The 20114-nt window shown below is 42.0% G+C and overlaps 1 protein-coding gene across 1 annotated transcript in view; it reads left to right on the forward strand.

Annotated features, from left to right (window-relative positions):
- The first annotated feature begins 9260 nt into the window (after positions 1-9260).
- Positions 9261-20114, forward strand: part of mest (mesoderm specific transcript) — a 41322-nt gene continuing 30468 nt past the window's right edge. The window contains exons 1-3 of the mRNA XM_084330413.1: positions 9261-9540; positions 10931-11131; positions 14411-14490. Coding sequence (XP_084186539.1) covers positions 10978-11131; positions 14411-14490 — 234 coding nt within the window. The 5' untranslated portion in view covers positions 9261-9540; positions 10931-10977. The remainder of the gene's footprint in view (positions 9541-10930; positions 11132-14410; positions 14491-20114) is intronic.

The raw sequence follows: 20114 nt of genomic DNA on the forward strand, positions 1-20114 counted from the left end.
GAGCAAGTACTGTGTGGTCACTGGGTCCGAGGAACGTCGAGTTATGTAATGTAATGGCACCCAGAATCCTCCGCGCTCTTCTGGTTTCTTCTTCTGTTTTGTTTTACGGCGTTTGGCATCCAATACGTTGCATTACCGCCACCTAGTGTTGGAGAGTGCTGCATGCGTTTTCATCCCAAATAAATAATCTCACTAAAATTTAACTAAACTGTTTCGTTTAGTGAGATTATTTATTTGGGATGAAAACGCATGCATTCAGAATGATGAATGAATGAAAACTTTATTTAACAGATTGCAGAATGGGTACAATACAGTACGACTTGATACACACAATTGTTAAGGGGATGCATACCAGAGAAAGACTTCCGTCTTGTTTACATTAGGGTCCCCCATTTTCAATTCATCATAACATATATGACACACACGACATACAGACATACGACATACGGCTACATCTATACATTTATGACATACCAGATTTGCAAATACAGTACTGTTTGTGATACAAAAAGAGTCCAGAAAAGAGAGTATACATTTGATGTAGAAACTGTACATTGGAGGAGGTTGGGTAGATGAATGAATGAATGAAAACTTTATTTAACAGATTGCAGAATGGGTACAATACAGTACGGCTCAATACATACAATTGTTAAGGGGATGCAGACCTGAGAAAGACGTTTGTCTTGTTTCCATCAGGGTCCCCCATTTTCAATTCATATAGACATTTATGACATACACAACATACATGACATTTATGGCATAGGGACATATAGGTATTTAGTACTGATACATTTGTGACATAAAAGGTATTCAAATATACAGTACTGTTACCCCTAGATCCTGACAGAGTATATGCATATGATGGGGAGGGGACTGTACATTAGGAGGGGGTGGGTGGGTGGGAGAGAATATATACATGCGGTAGGGAGGAGACTGTCTATTAGGAGGTGGTGGGGGTTTTGGGCATTTACGGTGGCCAGTTTCGAATTGCAGCCTCCCGTAGGTGCTCTTTAAGAGCGGTTTTGAATGTGGGCAGGGATTCACATTCCTTTACAGCTTTGGGTAGGGCGTTCCACATTGTTGTGGCATAATTGCGAAACGTGTTTAGTCCCTTGTTTGAGCCGAATCTGGGTTTAACATGATTTGTTGAGCTTCCTCTGGTGTAGTGGTTGTGGTATTCACTGACCTTTGGGAAGTATTTTGACATGTACATGGGCACCCCGGTCGTATAGTGTATCTTGTAGACCAGGCCCATTGCAAGTTGCTGTACTCTGTCGTCTACTCTAAGCCATCCTAGGTTGTCAAAGTGGGCAGGGGTGAGGTGGGTTCAGGTCAAGTAGTAGTCTGACCAGTTTGTTTTGTGATGTTTGTAATTTTGTTTTAAGCGCCTTTGAGGTGCTTTGGTACCATGAGGTGCATGCATAGTCATAGTACCCTTGAATGAGTGCTCCTGCCAGAGTCTTCAGGGTATTCTTGTTTACCAGAGAGGAGATCCGGTACAATCATGTCATTTGCATAAATTAGGAAGAGTAGCGGTCCTAGTATGCTTCCTTGTGGAACACCACAGCTCACTGTGAGGGGGGGGGATAGAGTACCGTTTACCTCTACCATCTGTTCTCTCCCCTCCAGGTAGGATTGCATCCAGCTCACTGATAAGCTATCAAAACCAATTGCTTTTAGCTTGGCCATTAGAATGGAGTGATCAGTGTCGAAGGCCTTTTGTAGGTCCAGCATGACCATGCCGCAGTATTTGCCCGCGTCCACCTCTTGTTTGATGTGGTCGTTCAAATAGAGGAGGCATGTCTCAGTGGAGTGGGACATTCTGAAGCCAGATTGGAATTCGTAGATTCGATTTTTTTCCGCCAGGTACTTTTCAACCTGTTCGTAGACTATTTTCTCCATGACTTTCGAGATGGAGGTAAGAATAGAAACAGGGCGGTAGTTGCCTGGGTCTAATTTGCTGCCCTTTTTGTGGGATGGGGGGGGAACTGTACATTGGAGGTGTAGTGAAACTGTAGTGTGGTAGTGAAAGGGTTAACTTTCTATAGTGTGGTAGTGACAGGGTTAACCCTTTGTCGTGTGGCAGTGAAAGGGTTAACCTTCTGTATTGTCGCAGTGAAAGGGTAGTGTGGCAGTGAAAAGGGTTAAAACCCTGAAACAAGATGGCCTCCACCACATGGGCTTGTGTCCTGACTGGATAACATGGTGACTCACTCTTCTGGTTCCCAGCCTACACCTATCTGCTGAGGACAGAAACAATGGCTTAAAATCACACCCTTTTCAGGTTCTCCGACCTCATTACCATGCATTGCTTCCTCAGTCAGTTTATCAGAGGAATGCTTTTGTCATTCGTGTGGGGGGTGCTCTCCCTGACCGGCAGCTACTCTGAGAAGTTGTATGTAAAACAGGAGACAGTTTTGATCATCAGCCCTGTCGTCTCACTTAAATCAACATTAGAGGAGGTGGCCACCATGTTGGGTTTGATATTGGCTGTATTTACCCTATTTTAAATTAGGACCGAGTGTAATTATTACCAGTTAGGTACAACCCGCTTTCTTGCTACAAATGCTTGACTAATTGGGGGCAAATAGACTAGTTCTGACCCATTGAATCGATCTGTGAATAATTCAGAAACGGATGATTATGAAAGAAACTCATCTTTAATGCTTCATGTGAGTTAGAACTTGGTGTGGTTGTCACCAATGTTTCAATTCCCTTACCTAAAATGATCTGTTCCAGTGGCGGACCCAGGCTGTTTGAAGGGCAGGGGCGAAAAGAAAAAGGGCACCTACTGCACAACATGGGACCCCATCAGTGAGCAAAAAGATATGATGCGTCATGTATGGTGAGATAGTCTTCATCCTTGATTAAGATTAACATTAGAATAACATAGACAATCCAGATTAATAGTATAACGCACCTCTATGATAAAAACACACAGGGAACAATACACCTTTCAAATGTTTATTTCACCTCATTGTCATGGTGTTTGAAAAGTAGATTTATCATGGTGTTTGAAAAGTAAATTATCATGGTGTTTGAAAAGTGGATTTATCATAGTGTTTGAAACTTAGATTTATCATGGTGTTTGAAAAGTAGATTATGGTGTTTGAAGGCCTAAACCATTGCTGCAGTGGTACATTTCTCAATGCTAAAGATATCAGTGAGGAATATAAATATTTGGGAAACAGCGTTTTAATATGGTCTGGGTTGAAAAATAGTGAACCTATTCTTTAAAAGCTATTTACAACATATATTTTACAGGATATAAAACAGTTTAACAGTTAAAGTTAATTTGAGTGCCGTTGAGCTTCTTCCTTTCTCTCTCCTAACTCCTTCTCTCCTCATGTCCCCTCCTTCTCTCCTCCTATACTCCACTTCTCTCCTCCTGTACTCCCCTTCTCTCCTCCTGTACTCCCCTTCTCTCCTCCTGTACTCCCCTTCTCTCCTCTCCTTCTCTCCTCATGTCCTCTCCTCTCCTTCTCTCATCCTGTCCTCTCATTCTCTCTTCTATCTCTCCCTCCCCCGTCTCTATCTTCCCCATTCTCTCCATTAAAGTTAATATATTGTACCTGGATACTGGCTGGATCAGTGGGATATTTTAATGGCAACAGGAGAGCATTCAAGTTATTTGTTGTTGTGTCGTTTGAATAATTTCTCTCCCTATCATCATTTTCATCCTCGCTTTCTTTAGCATCTCCATGACCGTCTTCATCATCATTTATCTCCATAGCATCATCTGCATTCTCTTTCCTCAACTTCTTCATCATTTCTCTCCATAGAATCATCTGCATTTTCTCTTTCCTCCACTTCTTCATAATTTCTCTCCATAGAATCATCTGCATTTTCTCTTTCCTCCACTTCTTCACCATCTCTCTTCCTGATATCATTATTTCCCTCTTGAATATCTCCATCTTCATTGTCTGTACTGTCTTTATCTAAGGTGGAGCAAATAATATTTGTTTTATAATAGTAATATACTGTAGCCTACAATGTTATAATTGTATTATAAAATAATATGTCATATAGCACTACCACCACTAGCCCTCTTGCCTTGATTGGAATAAGTGTCTATGGTTGGTCAATTTAAATGTTTAAGACAAATTGTCCGACTTCCGGTTTGCAACGTTCTGGTGAACAGCCACATGAAAGAGCTTCCGGTCATTGAATATCAAAAAAGGAAGTAAAACAATTCAAAGCGAAATAAAAAGTGACAATCCAAGGATATAAGAGAGGAGGAAGGAGGAACACGAGAAAAGGCAAGAGAAAAACGACCCCAGAAGAAGTACAAAGGAGGGCGCAGGAGATGATTCAGGCTGCCATGACACAGTGGGAAGCTAACATGCAGGCTGGCATTACGCAGTGGGCAGCTAGCAATGCTAGCATATAGCTTACAGGCTAGCGTGACGCAGTGGGCAACTAGCATACAGGCCGGCATCCAAGCTGAAATACAGAGCGCGTTGGCTAGCCAACAGGCTAGCGCAGTAGCTAACCAGGAGCTACAAGCTAGCATACAGGCTGACGCAATGGCTATCCAAGCTAACATGCGGAACAGCCAGGGCAACATCGATGGACTCAGGGAGGAGTTGGAGAAGGGTCGGGGAATACAAGTGTAACGGAGGTACCGCATGTCTATCCACAGTCACGAGGGACTTGTATAGTGAAGTGACTGTGGACGTTAAGCGGTACTGCAAGTAAACTCACTCCCCAGAAGCATCCAGACCCAGTACTTATAAGTGAATTCACCTCTTGTTACAGTGGTCTGTGATGCCGCCCGCGGCACGGGAGACCGGGGTTCAACTCCCACTCAGGGCCATCCCTTAACAGGGGTCGAATCGAAACACAATGCAGAGCGAGATCACACCGGCTACACGTGGTGCCGATAGACCCGGATGCCCTGGGTGGAGTGAGTTTAGGGGGGTGAGTGTAACGGAGGTACCGCATGTCTATCCCCAGTCACGAGGGACTTGTATAGTGAAGTGACTGTGGACGTTAAGCGGTACTGCAAGTAAACTCACTCCCCAGAGGCATCCAGACCCAGTACTTAGAAGTGAATTGACCTCTTGGTACAGTGGTCTGTGACTCCGCCCGCGGCGCAGGAAACCGGGGTTCAACTCCCACTCAGGGCGATCCCTTAACAGGGGTTGAATAGAAACACAATCCAGAGCGAGATCACACCGGTCACACAAGCTAAGGTGGCGTTGGACCGCAGCGAGGCCTGGCTGGAGCTGGAGAAGGAGCTCAATGGTACACTGGTTGAAGAAACATGGCTTTGTTTCAAAACCAAACTTTCAACAATACTAAACAACATGGCCCCCCTAAGAACCACCAGGGTAAAAAATCGCGCTGAGCCGTGGATGCACACTGAAATACTGACCGCTATGAAAACCAGAGACAAAAAATGCTCTGAGTTTCGTAAAAGTCAGTCAAAGCTTACCAAAAGCACGAGCAGTGAACTCCAAGCCCACGTGACTGAACTCAAACTAGAAAGAAACAGACTAAGAAATTACGTAAACTCCATGATCAAAACTGCTAAAAAAAATTTCATCAATGACAAAACTGAGGAAAACAAAAACAAACCATGTGCACTTTGGAAATGACTCAATAATCAACTAAGCTGCAGTAAAAAACGTAAAACCAGATTCTCAAACATAAACATAAAGACGGACAACACGCTCATCACCGACAAGCTGGATGTAGCCAATTACTTAAACACTTTCTTCACAAACATAGCCACAACACTGGTAAACAAACTACCCTCCCACTCAGGGCATTATGGGGTAGAACACATAGTAGTGTAGCAACCTGAATATGTCTGGCTATTATTCAGGGTGGCTAACGTAATCTTTTGCATTCCCTGTGTTCACAAGGACGTTGTAACCAGTTGACCGCTCTTGATCATCCCTCCTGGACATGGACAATTAACGTGCGGTTCTCTTTGATCACCCCTCCCTGACATTGACTATTAACTGACTGCTCTTTGATTCTCCTCCTTCAAAACATTGGCGTTTCATAGCGAGACAGTACTACAGATGCCGGCAGGCGGCGGTGGTGGTCGCTGTGCAGGAAGGACATCAGACGAGGAAGAAGGAGTTCAACGCCAAGTGCACCAGAGAAGGACTTCCTCTTGGATGTTCTACCCCGAGGAGAGAGGACGTCTATCCCAGGAGCACTAGAGGAGCGAGCATGCGAGGAATAGACTCAGCTACAAAATGGGTTATTCCAGCAGGTAGTTGAGCGTTTTATTAATGCGCCGGATAAAGGAATAGACTCAGCTACAAAACGGGTTATTCCAGAAATATCTGCGGCAGCTTAGCGTTTGGTTCATGTGCCAGAGACACTGTGAAGGAATCAACCGGCGAGCAGAACCGAAGACCAGGTGGTAGGCATTGGCCACCTTGCGTTAACTGTGTATGTAGGCATGGGCCTACACTACACGACCAAGGTTGTACATGTCAAAATACTTCCCAAAGGTCAGTGAATACCATGATCACAACACCAGAGGGAGCTCCACAAATCATGTTAAACCCAGATTCGGCTCAAACAAGGGACTAAACACGTTTCACAATTATGCCACATCAATGTGGAACGCCCTACCCAAACCTGTAAAGGAATGTGAATCACTACCCACTTTCAAAACAACTCTCAAAGAACACCTACGGGAGGCTGCAATTCGAAACTGGCCCCTGTAAATGTCCTAACCCAACCCCCTCCAATGTACAGTAAATGACCAAGTATGGTTGTCAATATTCCAATGTACAGTTTTGCTACTACAGTTTTACAGTGTGTGTCCCCCACCCTGTTAATAATAATAATAATGGATTGGATTTATATAGCGCTCTTCGTGTTCACGAGGACCCCAGAGCACGTACAGAGTCCATTATTCGTTCATACACAGTCATCCCGGTGGTGGTAAGCTACAATTGCAGCCAGAGCTGCCCTGAGGCAGACTCACGGAAGCGTGGCGAATAATCATCGCCTACGGCCCCTCCGACCACCACCAACATTCATTCATTCACATGCATACACATTTATACGAGGCAAGTAGGTTAAGTGTCTTGCCCAAGGACACAACGGCAGTGGGATGGACATGGGCTTGAGCGGGATTCGAACCACCAACCCTTCGATCATTGGACAACCCGCTCTACCCCTGAGCCACGCCGCCCTGTTGAGCTGTACTGTATACTGTACCCATTCTGCAATCTGTTAATAAAGTTTTCAATCAATCAATCAAAACCATGCAAACTTGCCTTTTTTGTCTTTTCAAAATGGCTGTCAACACAAAAGGCGCGGAAAAAATAATGATAAGCATGATATTTATATTTAAAATGTTTTTTAATGTTATATTTTGATTGTTTTTAGTAAGTAACCATCTAAGGAGCATTTTGAGAGAGTTGTCAGAGTTAAACATATGTACATATGTACACTGTAGTGCACATCAGGACTTACTGTATGTTTGTTTCATATTTATTTAGTAGACAGCTCTATGTAAGAGTGTGAGATGAAAGATGAAGAGCCAGATGAAGTTGATAAAGACCATCAGTCTTCTGGATGCTCTTCAGAAAATGGGCCTGCCTGCTACTGGGACAATTCAGAAGAATACAATTTGACGTTCTCTTTTCTTCTTTGTCACACACCCTTTTGGCCAGTGAAAAGACTGTAAATGTGGATGCAATTTTCATAATTCCTGATGCTTATTGTTTTATGATCAATGAAGTCTGGTTGTGCAGTGCACATTTAGTAAAATATGAATAGAGTAAAGTAAAATAATGTGTTGAAATGTGTTCTTTAGCACCCAAACACTTTATGCCAAAAAAAGTGACAACACTTTTCCCCCCCTGGGTCTCGGGAGGATATAACTGCTGTTACAGAAATTACTGTTCTGACAGATGTGTACTATTATTTATTTAGAAAAAGAAATGCTTACTCACATAATGTCATGTCTAAATTCTGACTTTGATTTCAAACCAAACTCCAATGCAGGGCCCCTGAGACGGGGTATATAATCATCAGACGGGGTGCAACATTTCACTATAATGTAGATGTATTTTATATGTGACAAATAAAACAAAACTTGAATGAATAATCCACTGTCCACGAATGCCCTTAATTTTGTATTGCCTATATTTATTGAAATGTATAATATTGTAGCGTCCTCGCTGTTAAATGACTCACAGAGGCTGTTGTTGTTTCTCACTTCGTGTTTTTTTCAACTTAGTGGATATAGGTCTCAGTACAAGAGACTGGGTGCATCACCTCTGCTTGTAACGTGTAGTAAAAAAAAAAAAAAAAAATCTAACCCTGACTAACCTTACTGTCATGCACTTGTCCTAATAAACTAACCTACACTGTAACACGCAACACTTGATGAACATTGTTACTCAGCTGATAGAGTTGTACCCTTCTTGCTGTCTTGTCGTACAGAACTTGTAAGTCGCTTTGGATAAAAGCGTCAGCTAAATGACTAAATGTAAATGTAAATGTGTAGTACTCATCTTGAACTTTCCTCAGGTGTGCCATTATACCTTCCCACAGGTCAGCCCCTGCCGCCTCCACCAACCCCGGGCTCGCGCGACCAATAGCGTCACCTATTGCAGAGTGACAGCTCGGCTGACCCATCACCCAAATACCAGGGTCGCTACAATATAACCGATCATCTCACACCGTTTATTTTTCTCATATTTTTATATTCAGAGTTAATTATATTGTTTACACCCTTCATTTTTATATGAAGAAGTCTTTATTTGTCATGCAGATTAACACACATGCGAGATGGGCGACACACATGCATTGGGTCACCGATGTAATGTCTGAATTTCCCCCAAGGGATCAATAAAGGAATATCTTATTTTCTCATTATCTCATCTCACCACTCAATTTGAAGTGATTCCTACTAACTGTAATTACCCTCTTGTCCCACGGGGTGGCGCTATGTGGAGAATGGACAATCCAGACTCCCTAGGCAATCTGCGCATGCGCTGGTTGGGGAGTAACGTGATTTCTTTCCGGTAGCCTTTGTTTGCGAAGACGCTCTCTGGCTAGCCCGCGTACAGCGAAGACGCTCTCTGATTGGCTAGCCTCCCCTCACTTCCGCATCAACAGGAAGGAACATAGAGGCGTTATTTTAAAACCTAGCCTCATTTTTCGGAGACGCTCTCTGATTGGCCACTGACTGACGCTCTCTGATTGGTCACTGACGTGTTTGCCCAATCGCGTGACGAGCTGTGTCTTTGCCCATTTCCGCGTCGAACAGCCTGCAAACTACCTGGCGTTCTATCGCCATGCTCTAAAAACTCTAACCTTAACCAACTTCGAAAGAGTGCCTAAGCTTAACCAGTGTAGAAACATGCGTCGGCCAATCAGAGAGCGTCTCCGAAAAATGTGGCTAGGTTTAAAATAACGCAACACAGAGCAGTCAGCAGCAGTGACGTCAGCAGCAGGGACCACACTGCAGGACGAGGTGTTCAGAATCAGATGACACGCAGCCCGGCGCCCGGAGGAATGTCGCACCGCCCAGCGACCATTAGCCACCAGACCTAGGTTGGTATGATACGCCCTTCAAAAAAAATTAATAATAACAATAAATAAAGTTCGTGTATGTGTAGTCATGTCATGTAAGGGAACTGAAGGACTGGGTCAATGTGAGAACTAACTTTGCCCTGCTATTGTTGCGTGGAGACCTGTTGTCTAGGTCTGTCACGTCAACAGACTGTTATCTACCTTGTAGTGTACAGAGATTTCATAAACATAGTTAGCCCCTTTCGTGACTGATAAGCACCACCATAACCCCATCACTATGAATTGAAAATGGGGGACCCTGATGTAAACAAGACAAACGTCTTTCTCTGGTCTGCATCCCCTTAACAATTGTGTGTATTGAGCCGTACTGTATTGTACCCATTCTGCAATCTGTTAAATAAAGTTTTCATTCATTCATCCATCCACCTACCCACCCCCCCCCCCTCCACCCCACCTACCAACCGCCAATGTACAGTTTCTTCGTCAAATGTATATACTCTCTTTTTTAGACAATTTTTTTGTATCACAAACAATACTGTATTTGTAAATCTGGTATGTCATAAATGTATAGATGTAGCAGTACCGTCTATCTGTATGTCATGACATGTATGTCATGTTATGATGAATTGGAAATGGGGGACCCTGATGTAAACAAGACGAAAGTATTTCTCTGGTCTGCATCCCCTTAACAATTGTGTGTATTGAGCTGTACTGTATTGTACCCATCCTGCAATCTGTTAATAACATTTTCAATCAAACAATCAAAACTGTGATGCACGCCAACAGGGTTGGACTAGTGAAACCACAGTCCCTTATTCCTCCATAGGAAAATCCCATAATTAACTCTGAAGAACTGGTCCTCCACAAAACGCTCATTGTACAAGTATCGCAGAGACATTTCAAAGGTACTCGCAGTTGCACGTTGCTAATGAACATTTTAAATATTTTTTATAAACTGGACAACACTGCTCAAAACGGCTTTAGCTGCCTGATGCGCCTGCGCTGTGATCACAGCGCATGCGCATCGGGCACCCAGTGCCGGAAATAAAGCTGTGTTGACCAGTTTATAACAATTATTTAAAATGTTTATTAGCAACGCAGAGCTTTCAAACCCTAGCGTTTGTCTGTCCAAGACCCTTGTGCAACTGTGAGTACCTTTGAAAGTTCTCTGCGATACTTGTATAACGAGCGTTTCGCGGAGGACCAGTTCTTCAGAGTTATTTATGGGATTTTCCTATGGAGGAATAAGGGACTGGTTTCACTCGTCCAACCCTGTTGGCGTGCATCACAGTCACGAAAGGGGCTGTCCTGTTGTCTAGGTCTACAGTAGGTCACGTCAACAGCGGTGATTGTTATCTACCTTGTACAGTGTAAAGAGATTTCATAAACATAGTTCCAATATTCCATGCAGAGCTTGGAATGTGACCCCCCCCCAGTAACCCGCCGGTGACGTTCAAGATGAGAGAATGGTGGGTCCATGTGGGTCTGATCTGCGTCCCCCTGCTCGCCGTCTACCTCCACATCCCCCCCCCGGAGCTGTCCCCCGCCCTGCAGAAGTGGCTCAGTGCTGGGGAGCAGTTCAGCTTCAGGGGCAGCAACATCTTCTACAGAGGTGAGAGAGACCATTTAAAGGAACACTCAAACATTTTTGGGAAATTAATTCACGTATTATCTTCTCTCCAGAGAGAGAGAGACAAGAAGATAGATACCAGTTTCCTCTCTGTGCGTTCAGTAGAAGGCTCTCTGGCTCATAGCTGTCAACATTTCGTTTTGAGAAAACGTGCACGTTTTAGCCCCGCCCCTTCTCCTGGCCCCGCCCCCTCAGCCCGCCCCCTCCCACCCGGCCCCGCCCCCTCCCAATGGAGCTGCCTCGTCGTTGCCATCTGCTGGTCAAAACCTGTATGTACCCAGCCATTCGTTGTAGGGTAAACTTTTCCTACTTAGAGTGTAAATGCTATGTAAATTATGGTTTTGTTGAACATTTGTATTTCACAGGAGAGAAACTGTATTCAAAGAAAGCTATTAAAATAGTCTTTGAATCTAAATATACTTTCTTTGTGTTGATTTTACATTAATTCCATGATTTTACTCAAGTAAATATCTGTTACAAGCTTCGGTTTTATGTAGAAAAATGCTGTTTTTAATCTAGATTAATCTAGATTGATTACAGAAAATTGTGAGATTGATTAGTTAATTTTTTTTTATCTATTGGCGGCGCTGGTGTATATATTATATATATATATATATATATATGTGTATATATGTAATGTGTGTATATATGTCAGAGAATCAGCCCCTTGCGTCCTTAGTGTAAAGCATATGACATGGTGTATGTTTGTTCATTGATGTGACAGTGTCTGGCAACATACTATTGTTGTTTTTATTTCTTTGTGTTTGTGATTTGTCTTGATGTGTTTGTGAAACTATAAAAGCAATCAATCAATGTATTACCATAGTGTCTTTATACCTTCATCACTGTAGGCTACATATTAATACTACAACTCGTTAAAGCTATAAAAAAATACCTATGGTCATTAATTTAGCAGTGGGAATATCATTTTGGAACAGTGTGTGTCTACAGAGAAATGTGAGATAGAAAAAAAGCCAATGCGATTTTGTGTTTTTCCTCAATATCTCTGCAATGCCTGCGAGTTACCAGTAACTGTATTTGTCATACCATGACAATTCACGACAACTTTTAAAACGGATCAATTATTATTTATAAATCGCATTCAGGAAATTGGGCGTCAGAGTGAAGGAGGGGGACACCGAGGCGCAGAGCAAACGGCTGTTCACCAAGACATTTACACATTCCTGCATCACATACACAGTAACTTTGTATTGTTTTATCCACAGAAGATTTGCAAACCCTTTGTTCCAGAGACAAAAGCCACAGAGTGGGCAATCAAGAGACACTGGCTAAGTTGATTTGACACCCTCGGTGCCGCATCAGTCTCTCCCCTGAGCTCTGAGCAAATCCGCTCGCTGTTCTGTTCTTATTCTTCTTCGGCTCGCAACCGTCTCCCGGTCTGACTTCCTGTGATAACGGTCTAATCTACACTGCTGCCACCTGTTGTCACGGAGGAGAATTGCACCCATTTTGTAAAAAAAAAAATAATAATAATTAGTACAAAATACGTACCAATCCGTGCGCCGTAAAGAGGCCGTGCAGAGGGTCGAAATACAGGAGAATCCCGGTAAAACCGTGCGTGTTGACAGCTATGTCTCTGGCTGCATGTTATCCTAGCTTAGCACAATGAATGGAAGCGGACAGTGCCGGTTAGCCTTCGGGAGAGGTGTTAGTTGGACAATTCCTAGGCTAACCGGCACTGTCCGCTTCCATTCATTGTGCTAAGCTAGGCTAACATGCAGCCAGATGGTTTTCTACTGAACGCACGGAGAGGAAACTGGTATCTATCTTCTTGTCTCTCTCTGGAGAGAAGACGATAAGCTAATTTCCCAAAATGTTGGCGTCTTCCTTTTTTAAAGGAAATCAAGCAGCTCACTGCACCACTAATGTAATCAAGACGTGATGATTGAACTGGGCTGTGTGTTCCTTGAAGCTGATTTATTACAACCATAATGTCACTCATATCCCTAGAACCATAAACTGTCTTCTACTACAAATTCAATTGGCTTGAGAGTCATTGAGATAAAGGAACACACGCCGACATTGTGGGAGATCCACGCACGTCTTCTCCAGAGAGAGAGACACTAGAAGATAGATACCAGTCTCCTCTCTGTGCGTTCAGTAGAAAGCTATCTGGCTGCACGTTAGCCTAGCTTAGCACAATGAATGGAAGCGGACGCATAGCGGCTAGCCTGGCTTAACGTTTACATTTACATTTAGTAATTTAGCTGAACGCTTTTATCCAAAGCGACTTACAAGTTCTGTACGACAAGTCATCAGGAAGGGCACAACTCTATCAGCTGAGTAACAATGTTCATCAAAGTGTTGAGTGCTACAGTGTAGGTTAGTTTATTAGGACAAGTGCATGACAGTAAGGTTAGTTAGGGTTAGATTTTTTTTTATTCTTTATTTATTATTATTTTGTATTATTATTTCAGAATATTTGGCTTAAGACTCCAGTAGAGTTGCGAGTGTTTTTGGCCAACAGCTTCCATTAATTTGTGCTAAACCTGCAGCCGGATAGCCCTTCTACTGAACGCACAGAGAGGACACTGGTATGTAATATGTATCTCTCTTCTCGTCTGACTCTGGAGAAGACGGTAAAGCGTGTTTCCCATAGTGTCGGCGTGTTCCTTTTTTAAAGTGTTGGAATGTGATGATGATGATGATGTCACGTAATCCAGGAAGTGTTAAATAGCGGTTGACCAGCAGGGCGGCTAGGTGGTGTAGTGGGCAAGGCACTCGCCACCAGTGTGGAGACGCTAAGATTCGCGTGTTCGAATCCAGCTCTCCACATTGTTTTCAGTTTAGCTGGTCGTCCGCAGTAATACACATTGGCCGTATTACGGGGAGGGAAAACTGAAGGGTGGGGATCGAACGTTGTGAACAAGCGACTCCTACAGGTCGGTTGGTGCGCCTGCGCAGTAGAATCAGGAAGTGTCTGGGGCAGCGTGAGCCTCCCACGCGTTACTCCTCGACACTGAGAGATCGAGCTGCACAGGTGAAAAGATGCGACTGCTGTTACCTCAAGTACCGGAGGGGACTTGTGCTATGTATGACTTAGTCCACATTGCAGCCGGCTTGTGGGAGGCAAGAAACAGCGTTCATGACAGGGGAGGGTTGAATTGGATGATACGAAATTGGGATGGGAGAAAAATATAGAAAAATGGGAGAAAAAGTGGATAAAAAAAAAAAAAAGCGGTTGACCAGCGCCTGCCCTCTCTCTCTCTCCCTCTCTCTCTCCCTCTCTCCTCGTCCCAGACTCGCACGGCGCGCTGGGCAGCTCCGACGTGGTGGTTCTGCTGCACGGCTTCCCCACCTCCAGCCACGACTGGTACAAGGTAGTGTCGTCACGATACTGGAATTTCTAACTTCGATACGATACCTTGAAAAGTATCGATATTCGATACCATTTTCGATACCACAGGGAAAATATTTTAATCTTAAAATGTAAATTTCTTTATTAAATTTTTTCTTTTTTTCTTTAGCTTTTGTTGCTGGTCGATTCTCCTCACCTTCTCTCTGGTATTATAAGAGAAGAGAAATATAACACTTTTAAAACCCTTTGTTTTAGGGCTCGGCGATATGGCCTAAAAAGAAAATCTCAGATTATTATTTTTTAAATCCGATTTACGATTTTAATCGATTTTTTTCTCTTGAAAACTAGAAATCATTCAAGTTTCAAGTTTCTTTAATAGTTGTCATACAGAAGTACAGAATACTTTTATACAAAATGCTTCTTACTGTTACGCTCCAGAGACTGTGCAAGACAAGATAAGATAAGTATGAAATAAAATAACATAGTATAGTATGTAAATTAGAAGTAAAAAAATTAGGTCACAGTGTTCAGTATAGACATATGTACAATGTTCGATGCAGAATAGACGTAACTGAGTTACCATATAATATACAATACACAATACTATGCAGTGTACTAATATACAATACTATATAGTGCAAGGCAGAAATGGGATGAGGTGCAATTTAGGTACAATTTACAGTAGGTGTACGAGTTGTAGTGCAGATCCTTTATCAATAAATATAAAGTGTGTTTGTGTGATCTAAAGTGTGGAGAGTATTATTTGACACAAAAAAAATCAAACCAAGATGAATTTCCCTATTGGGATTGAAGTGCAAACCTAACTTTCACCAATCTTCATAATTTTTTTTTTAAAAAACAATAAAATATATATAAAAGGTTACTCTTGATCAAACAAAGATGAATGTCCCTATTGGGATTAATAGTGCAATAACTTGCTTTTTCACCAAACTTCACTTAAAACAAATAAAAGGTGCCTCTTGATCATCAAACAAGAATGAATTTCCCTATTGGGATTAATAAAGTGCAAATCTAACTCTCACCAAACATCACTTTTTGTAAAATAAAAGGTGACTCTTGGAATTTTTTTTTAGTTTTTTTGAAAATCGATAGTGCAGAAAGTATCGATATTGCGGGAAATTAGTATTGAAACTGTTTTAAATATTCAGAATCGATATGTATAGAAAAATTGATATTTTTGACAAGGTGCTGGTCCACTCTGTGATGCGTCCGGAGCAGAGGTTCTGGTTCTGGACCCAGCAGAGGTTCTGGTTCTGGACCGAGCACAAATCCACGAGTGATGGAACATAATCTGCACCATGAAATGCTCCAGTTCAATGCATCAACGTATTTATATCAGTTAGGGCTATGGCTGAGACCACTTATCGATGTATCGATAACTGCGTGAAATCTATATCAAATCAAATTCTTTGCGTGTAAAAAAATGTGTATACTTTATACTATACTAAAATACTAGGTCTTCTGGCGTGTTTTAGTTAAAACATCCCCATTTCCTGTTTTAATGGGAAATATTAAAGGACTAAACGATGAGCCGTTTACAAATCATTCTGAGTCATTATTAATAATAATAGGAACGTTTATTTCACTGTGGCCACAATGAAAGGACAGAGGCCATAGACTGACCAAGAGCTCTAGTCAGACGTAATTAAATACACAGTTGTCAGACGTAACATAATATATCAGATATGATGACGAAGGTAAACAAAAATGGTTCTCAGTCACTGGAAGCAACAACAACTTTGTTATGACTGGGGAGATGTTTAGTACATTGGAGTCTTCTTAAAGAGACACACACACATTAACCAGTCAAGCTGGTCACACTGAAAGTCAAGCTGTATAACATGATATCTCAACACAGATCTATAAGGACATGATAATATATTCCACGACAACACCCCCCTCTGATAATTAATCACAATCATTATCACTTCATAAAGACAACTAAAAATATTATCATCCTTAAACCAAAAATAACATCAACGCTATTAACCCTAAAACTATTTTTATTATCTAAAAACAAAACCGTTTGTGTCTCTTTGCAAATGTCCAGACGGTGGTCGAAGGACCAAGAGTACAGTGTCCAGTCCGGTTTTGTCAAGGCCGGAGCAGCTGCACCATATCCCGCTAACCACCAAGCTGGAAAATATAATCACAAAAAAAACAAGAGTATCTTGCAGAAAAATAATTTCCCATACCAACTTATTCAAAACAAAAACATTCTCACAAAACTCTTTCAGTAGAGCGAAAACAGATTAACAGCAAGAACACGTGACTGCAAACTGCACAGTGCTTGGAATCTCCCCGCAGAGGAAAAGCTCAAGGCTATTCCCTCAGAGGCAGGGAGATAGCTAAAACAAAACAAAACTACAATTTGCAAAAACATCTCCATTCTGAACAAAGTTCAGTACATTATTACCTAATATTTCTGAGATAATGTAATGTGATGTGAGTCAGACTTGCCTCTTAATCAGTTGTTGAATCTCAGGTAGATCCCCCCCTCTCCGCCACCAAACACCCCCGGGCCGATCCAGTATGATGGTTCCCTCGGTCGTTGCAGATGGTCTGTTCTCTCGCACTGTCCCTGGTTTGTTTCACAACTGAAACAGGCTAACTGTCTTTTCATCCGACGTTAAAAGCCTGTCGATGAATCGCAGTTAGGATTGAACTGTCTCTTAGTTCTTCATCTTCGGCCAACGATTCGGCCAGTGATGGGCCAGCTGTTTAGCTGGTAGTAGCAGTGGAGCAAGCTGGACAGCTCTCTGCCTCAGTTCGAGCAGTAGGCCAGCTGCAGACTAGAGCAGGCTGGTAGGCATATGCTTCTCCGGGCACAGCTTCCTCTCACTGGGGCAGTGGTCAGTAGGGCCGGCGGGCATTGGTTTGGCACAGAGATGGAGGACCCCCCCCTGAGAAACTACAAAGGAGAGGGGTACATACAGGTGTACGTGGGAGAGAAGAGACAAAGGAGAGAGATGCGAGTGCCAGCTGGCTGTATATCTCACTATTCCAATCTCTTTTTCTTTCTTTTTTCTTTCTCAGCCACGCTTAATTTTTTTTTGCCTGTTATCACACATTATAGACAGTTACACACTAAAACGGTAGAAAGGGTCCACTCCAGGCTTGAAGTTAGGACATTCTATAGTACCTCAACTCAGCTCCAACGAGCAGGGCAGTTTCCTAAGTCATGACAACAAAAAACAACTGTCTCTAAGAGTCTCGTCGGCAAACGGGTCATAATGATTTCTGCAGGTCACATGAAATTAGATGATCGCCGTTGCTAGCAGCTACTAAACATGCAAGTACTGAACAGGTCAAAACAGACTGAATGGCAAATGACGGTAGGTCTGAAAAACATACCGTACTTTTCGCACTATAAGCCGCAGCAGCTAAATTGAACGATGTGTACATATATAAGCCGCACTGGACTATAAGCCGCAGGTGTTTTAATGTTTAATTACCATATGTAATTAGCATTGGGACACAATACTGTCGGACAAATAACAATAATTAACTAATTTACAAGTTGTATTAAGTTTAGCAAATAAGGGAACAGATAAATAACATTTCAATGCAGTCAAAAAAGCAATATTTAGATTTGTAAATTTTCGGGTTTGGTCACGTGAGTCTCATATAAGCCGCACCGTTATATAAGCCGCAGGGTCGAAAAATGGGGGAAAAAGCCGCGGCTTATAGTCCGGAAATTACGGTAGGTAAATTCTCCCGACTCAGTCCCGCGTTCCCGCCTCCTTGTGAGAAAAAAAAACCTTATAGTACAGACGAACAAAAATGGAATTAACCCTCAGAGCACTGCCTCCCTTGTCCATGACCCCATGAGAAAGTACCCTTATACCCTAGTTCTCCTTACCAGGTAAAATAATTAAAGATAATCAACCCCTGTGGAACATACTGTCTCTTTTTCCCTTTACGGCAGGATCACCTATTCACAGCGTTCCAAAGGACCTTTTAAAACCCCAAAACAAATCCTCTCTCAGGATCACCCCTAACACAGCTATCTCCCTCTACTAACAGCCCTTATTTACAATCTCACAGCACAGTCCCAATTCCTGCTTTTTGTGAAAAGCAAATACAGAGCCTGCAGAGCGAAACTAGCGGTATATATATATATATAATTTTGAAGCCCAAAAACCCCCACCCCTCTTCTTCGGGATGCAGACTTGAAGACACTGTAAATTCAGTTGAATTGCAACTCTGCACTGTGCATTCATTCAATATGCAGTTCACCCCCCTCCATCACATCCAGAGACCACCGACTATAACATGAGAAGGATCACTGTGGTCATTTTTGAATGGGGAAATCTGTAACACTAAAGATGGCGGCAACGACAAAGAATTGCTGGAAAATAAACATAAATATGTTGTTTAAATAATAATAATAATAGAAATATAGATATTTATCGATAATTTTGACCCGATTTATCGATTCTTCCAAATGGTTAGGGTACCTTGTGTATACTGCACCTTGTGTATATTGTTTACTTTTTACTCGTACTCATAGTATATATTCAGATTCAAATTATTTATTGTAACGTATAAAATCTTTTCTTATCGAGCACAAGTGATGTTTGAGCAAAGTGCTTCTCTTCAGAAGGTCTTTCGGCCTGAAGATCAAACACCTCTTGTGCCCGAGACGCAGTGGTGAAGGCATTGAACTGGAGACTTTTCACTGTGCAGTCATTTACACTTACATACATTTACATTACTTTACATTACATACATTTACATTACATTTACATTAACATTACAATTACATTACTTTACATTGCTTTACATTCCATTACTTTACATTACTTTACATTAACATTACATTACTTTACATTACATTTACATTACTTTACATTAAATTACATTTACCCCACATTTACATTACATTTACTTTACTTTTACATTACATTTACTTTACATTACATTTACATTACAATTACATTACATTTACTTTACATTACTTTACATTACATTTACTTTACATTACATTTACATTACTTTACATTACATTTACATTACTTTTACATGACTTTACATTACTTTAATTTTACATTACATTTACATTAACATTACATTTACTTTACTTTTACATTACATTTACTTTACTTTTACATTTACATTACTTTACATTACATTTACATGATGCCTTCATTAGGCTCAGTTCTCACTCGTTCAGACCAGGACCCATATTTGAGAAATGTGTTATTTGCTCTGTGGTCCAGTCTGATTTAAAATATACTGGTAGCCTTAAGTGGTCCGCACACGGCGAGTGACCGACGTCGCCTGGCGATGCGATCGTCTGTCGCTCAACGACAATCGCTTGGCCCCCCACACCAGAGGCGACCGTTCACAGGTATAATAAGCTATTATGTGTCGCTCTGTCTAGCTGGGGGTGTGGTTACTTGTTTCCCCCCGGAGGGAGATATGGGAGGACGGACCGGACGTTAGGTTGTCGTGAAGCGAGATGAATTAACAGGTAGCTGTGTTGTGCATTACGAGGGAAGTATTAACCTGTAAAACCCATATTGAGCTGGAATTAAACCACCATATACGAATACAACCTCTCCTCATTTTTCCTGACATTACTCCATGACTGATCGCTACAATACGTTCACTAGGCACCGA

Source organism: Notolepis coatsorum (assembly GCF_963971535.1).
Source record: "Notolepis coatsorum genome assembly, chromosome: 15".
Lineage (NCBI taxonomy): Eukaryota > Metazoa > Chordata > Actinopteri > Aulopiformes > Paralepididae > Notolepis > Notolepis coatsorum.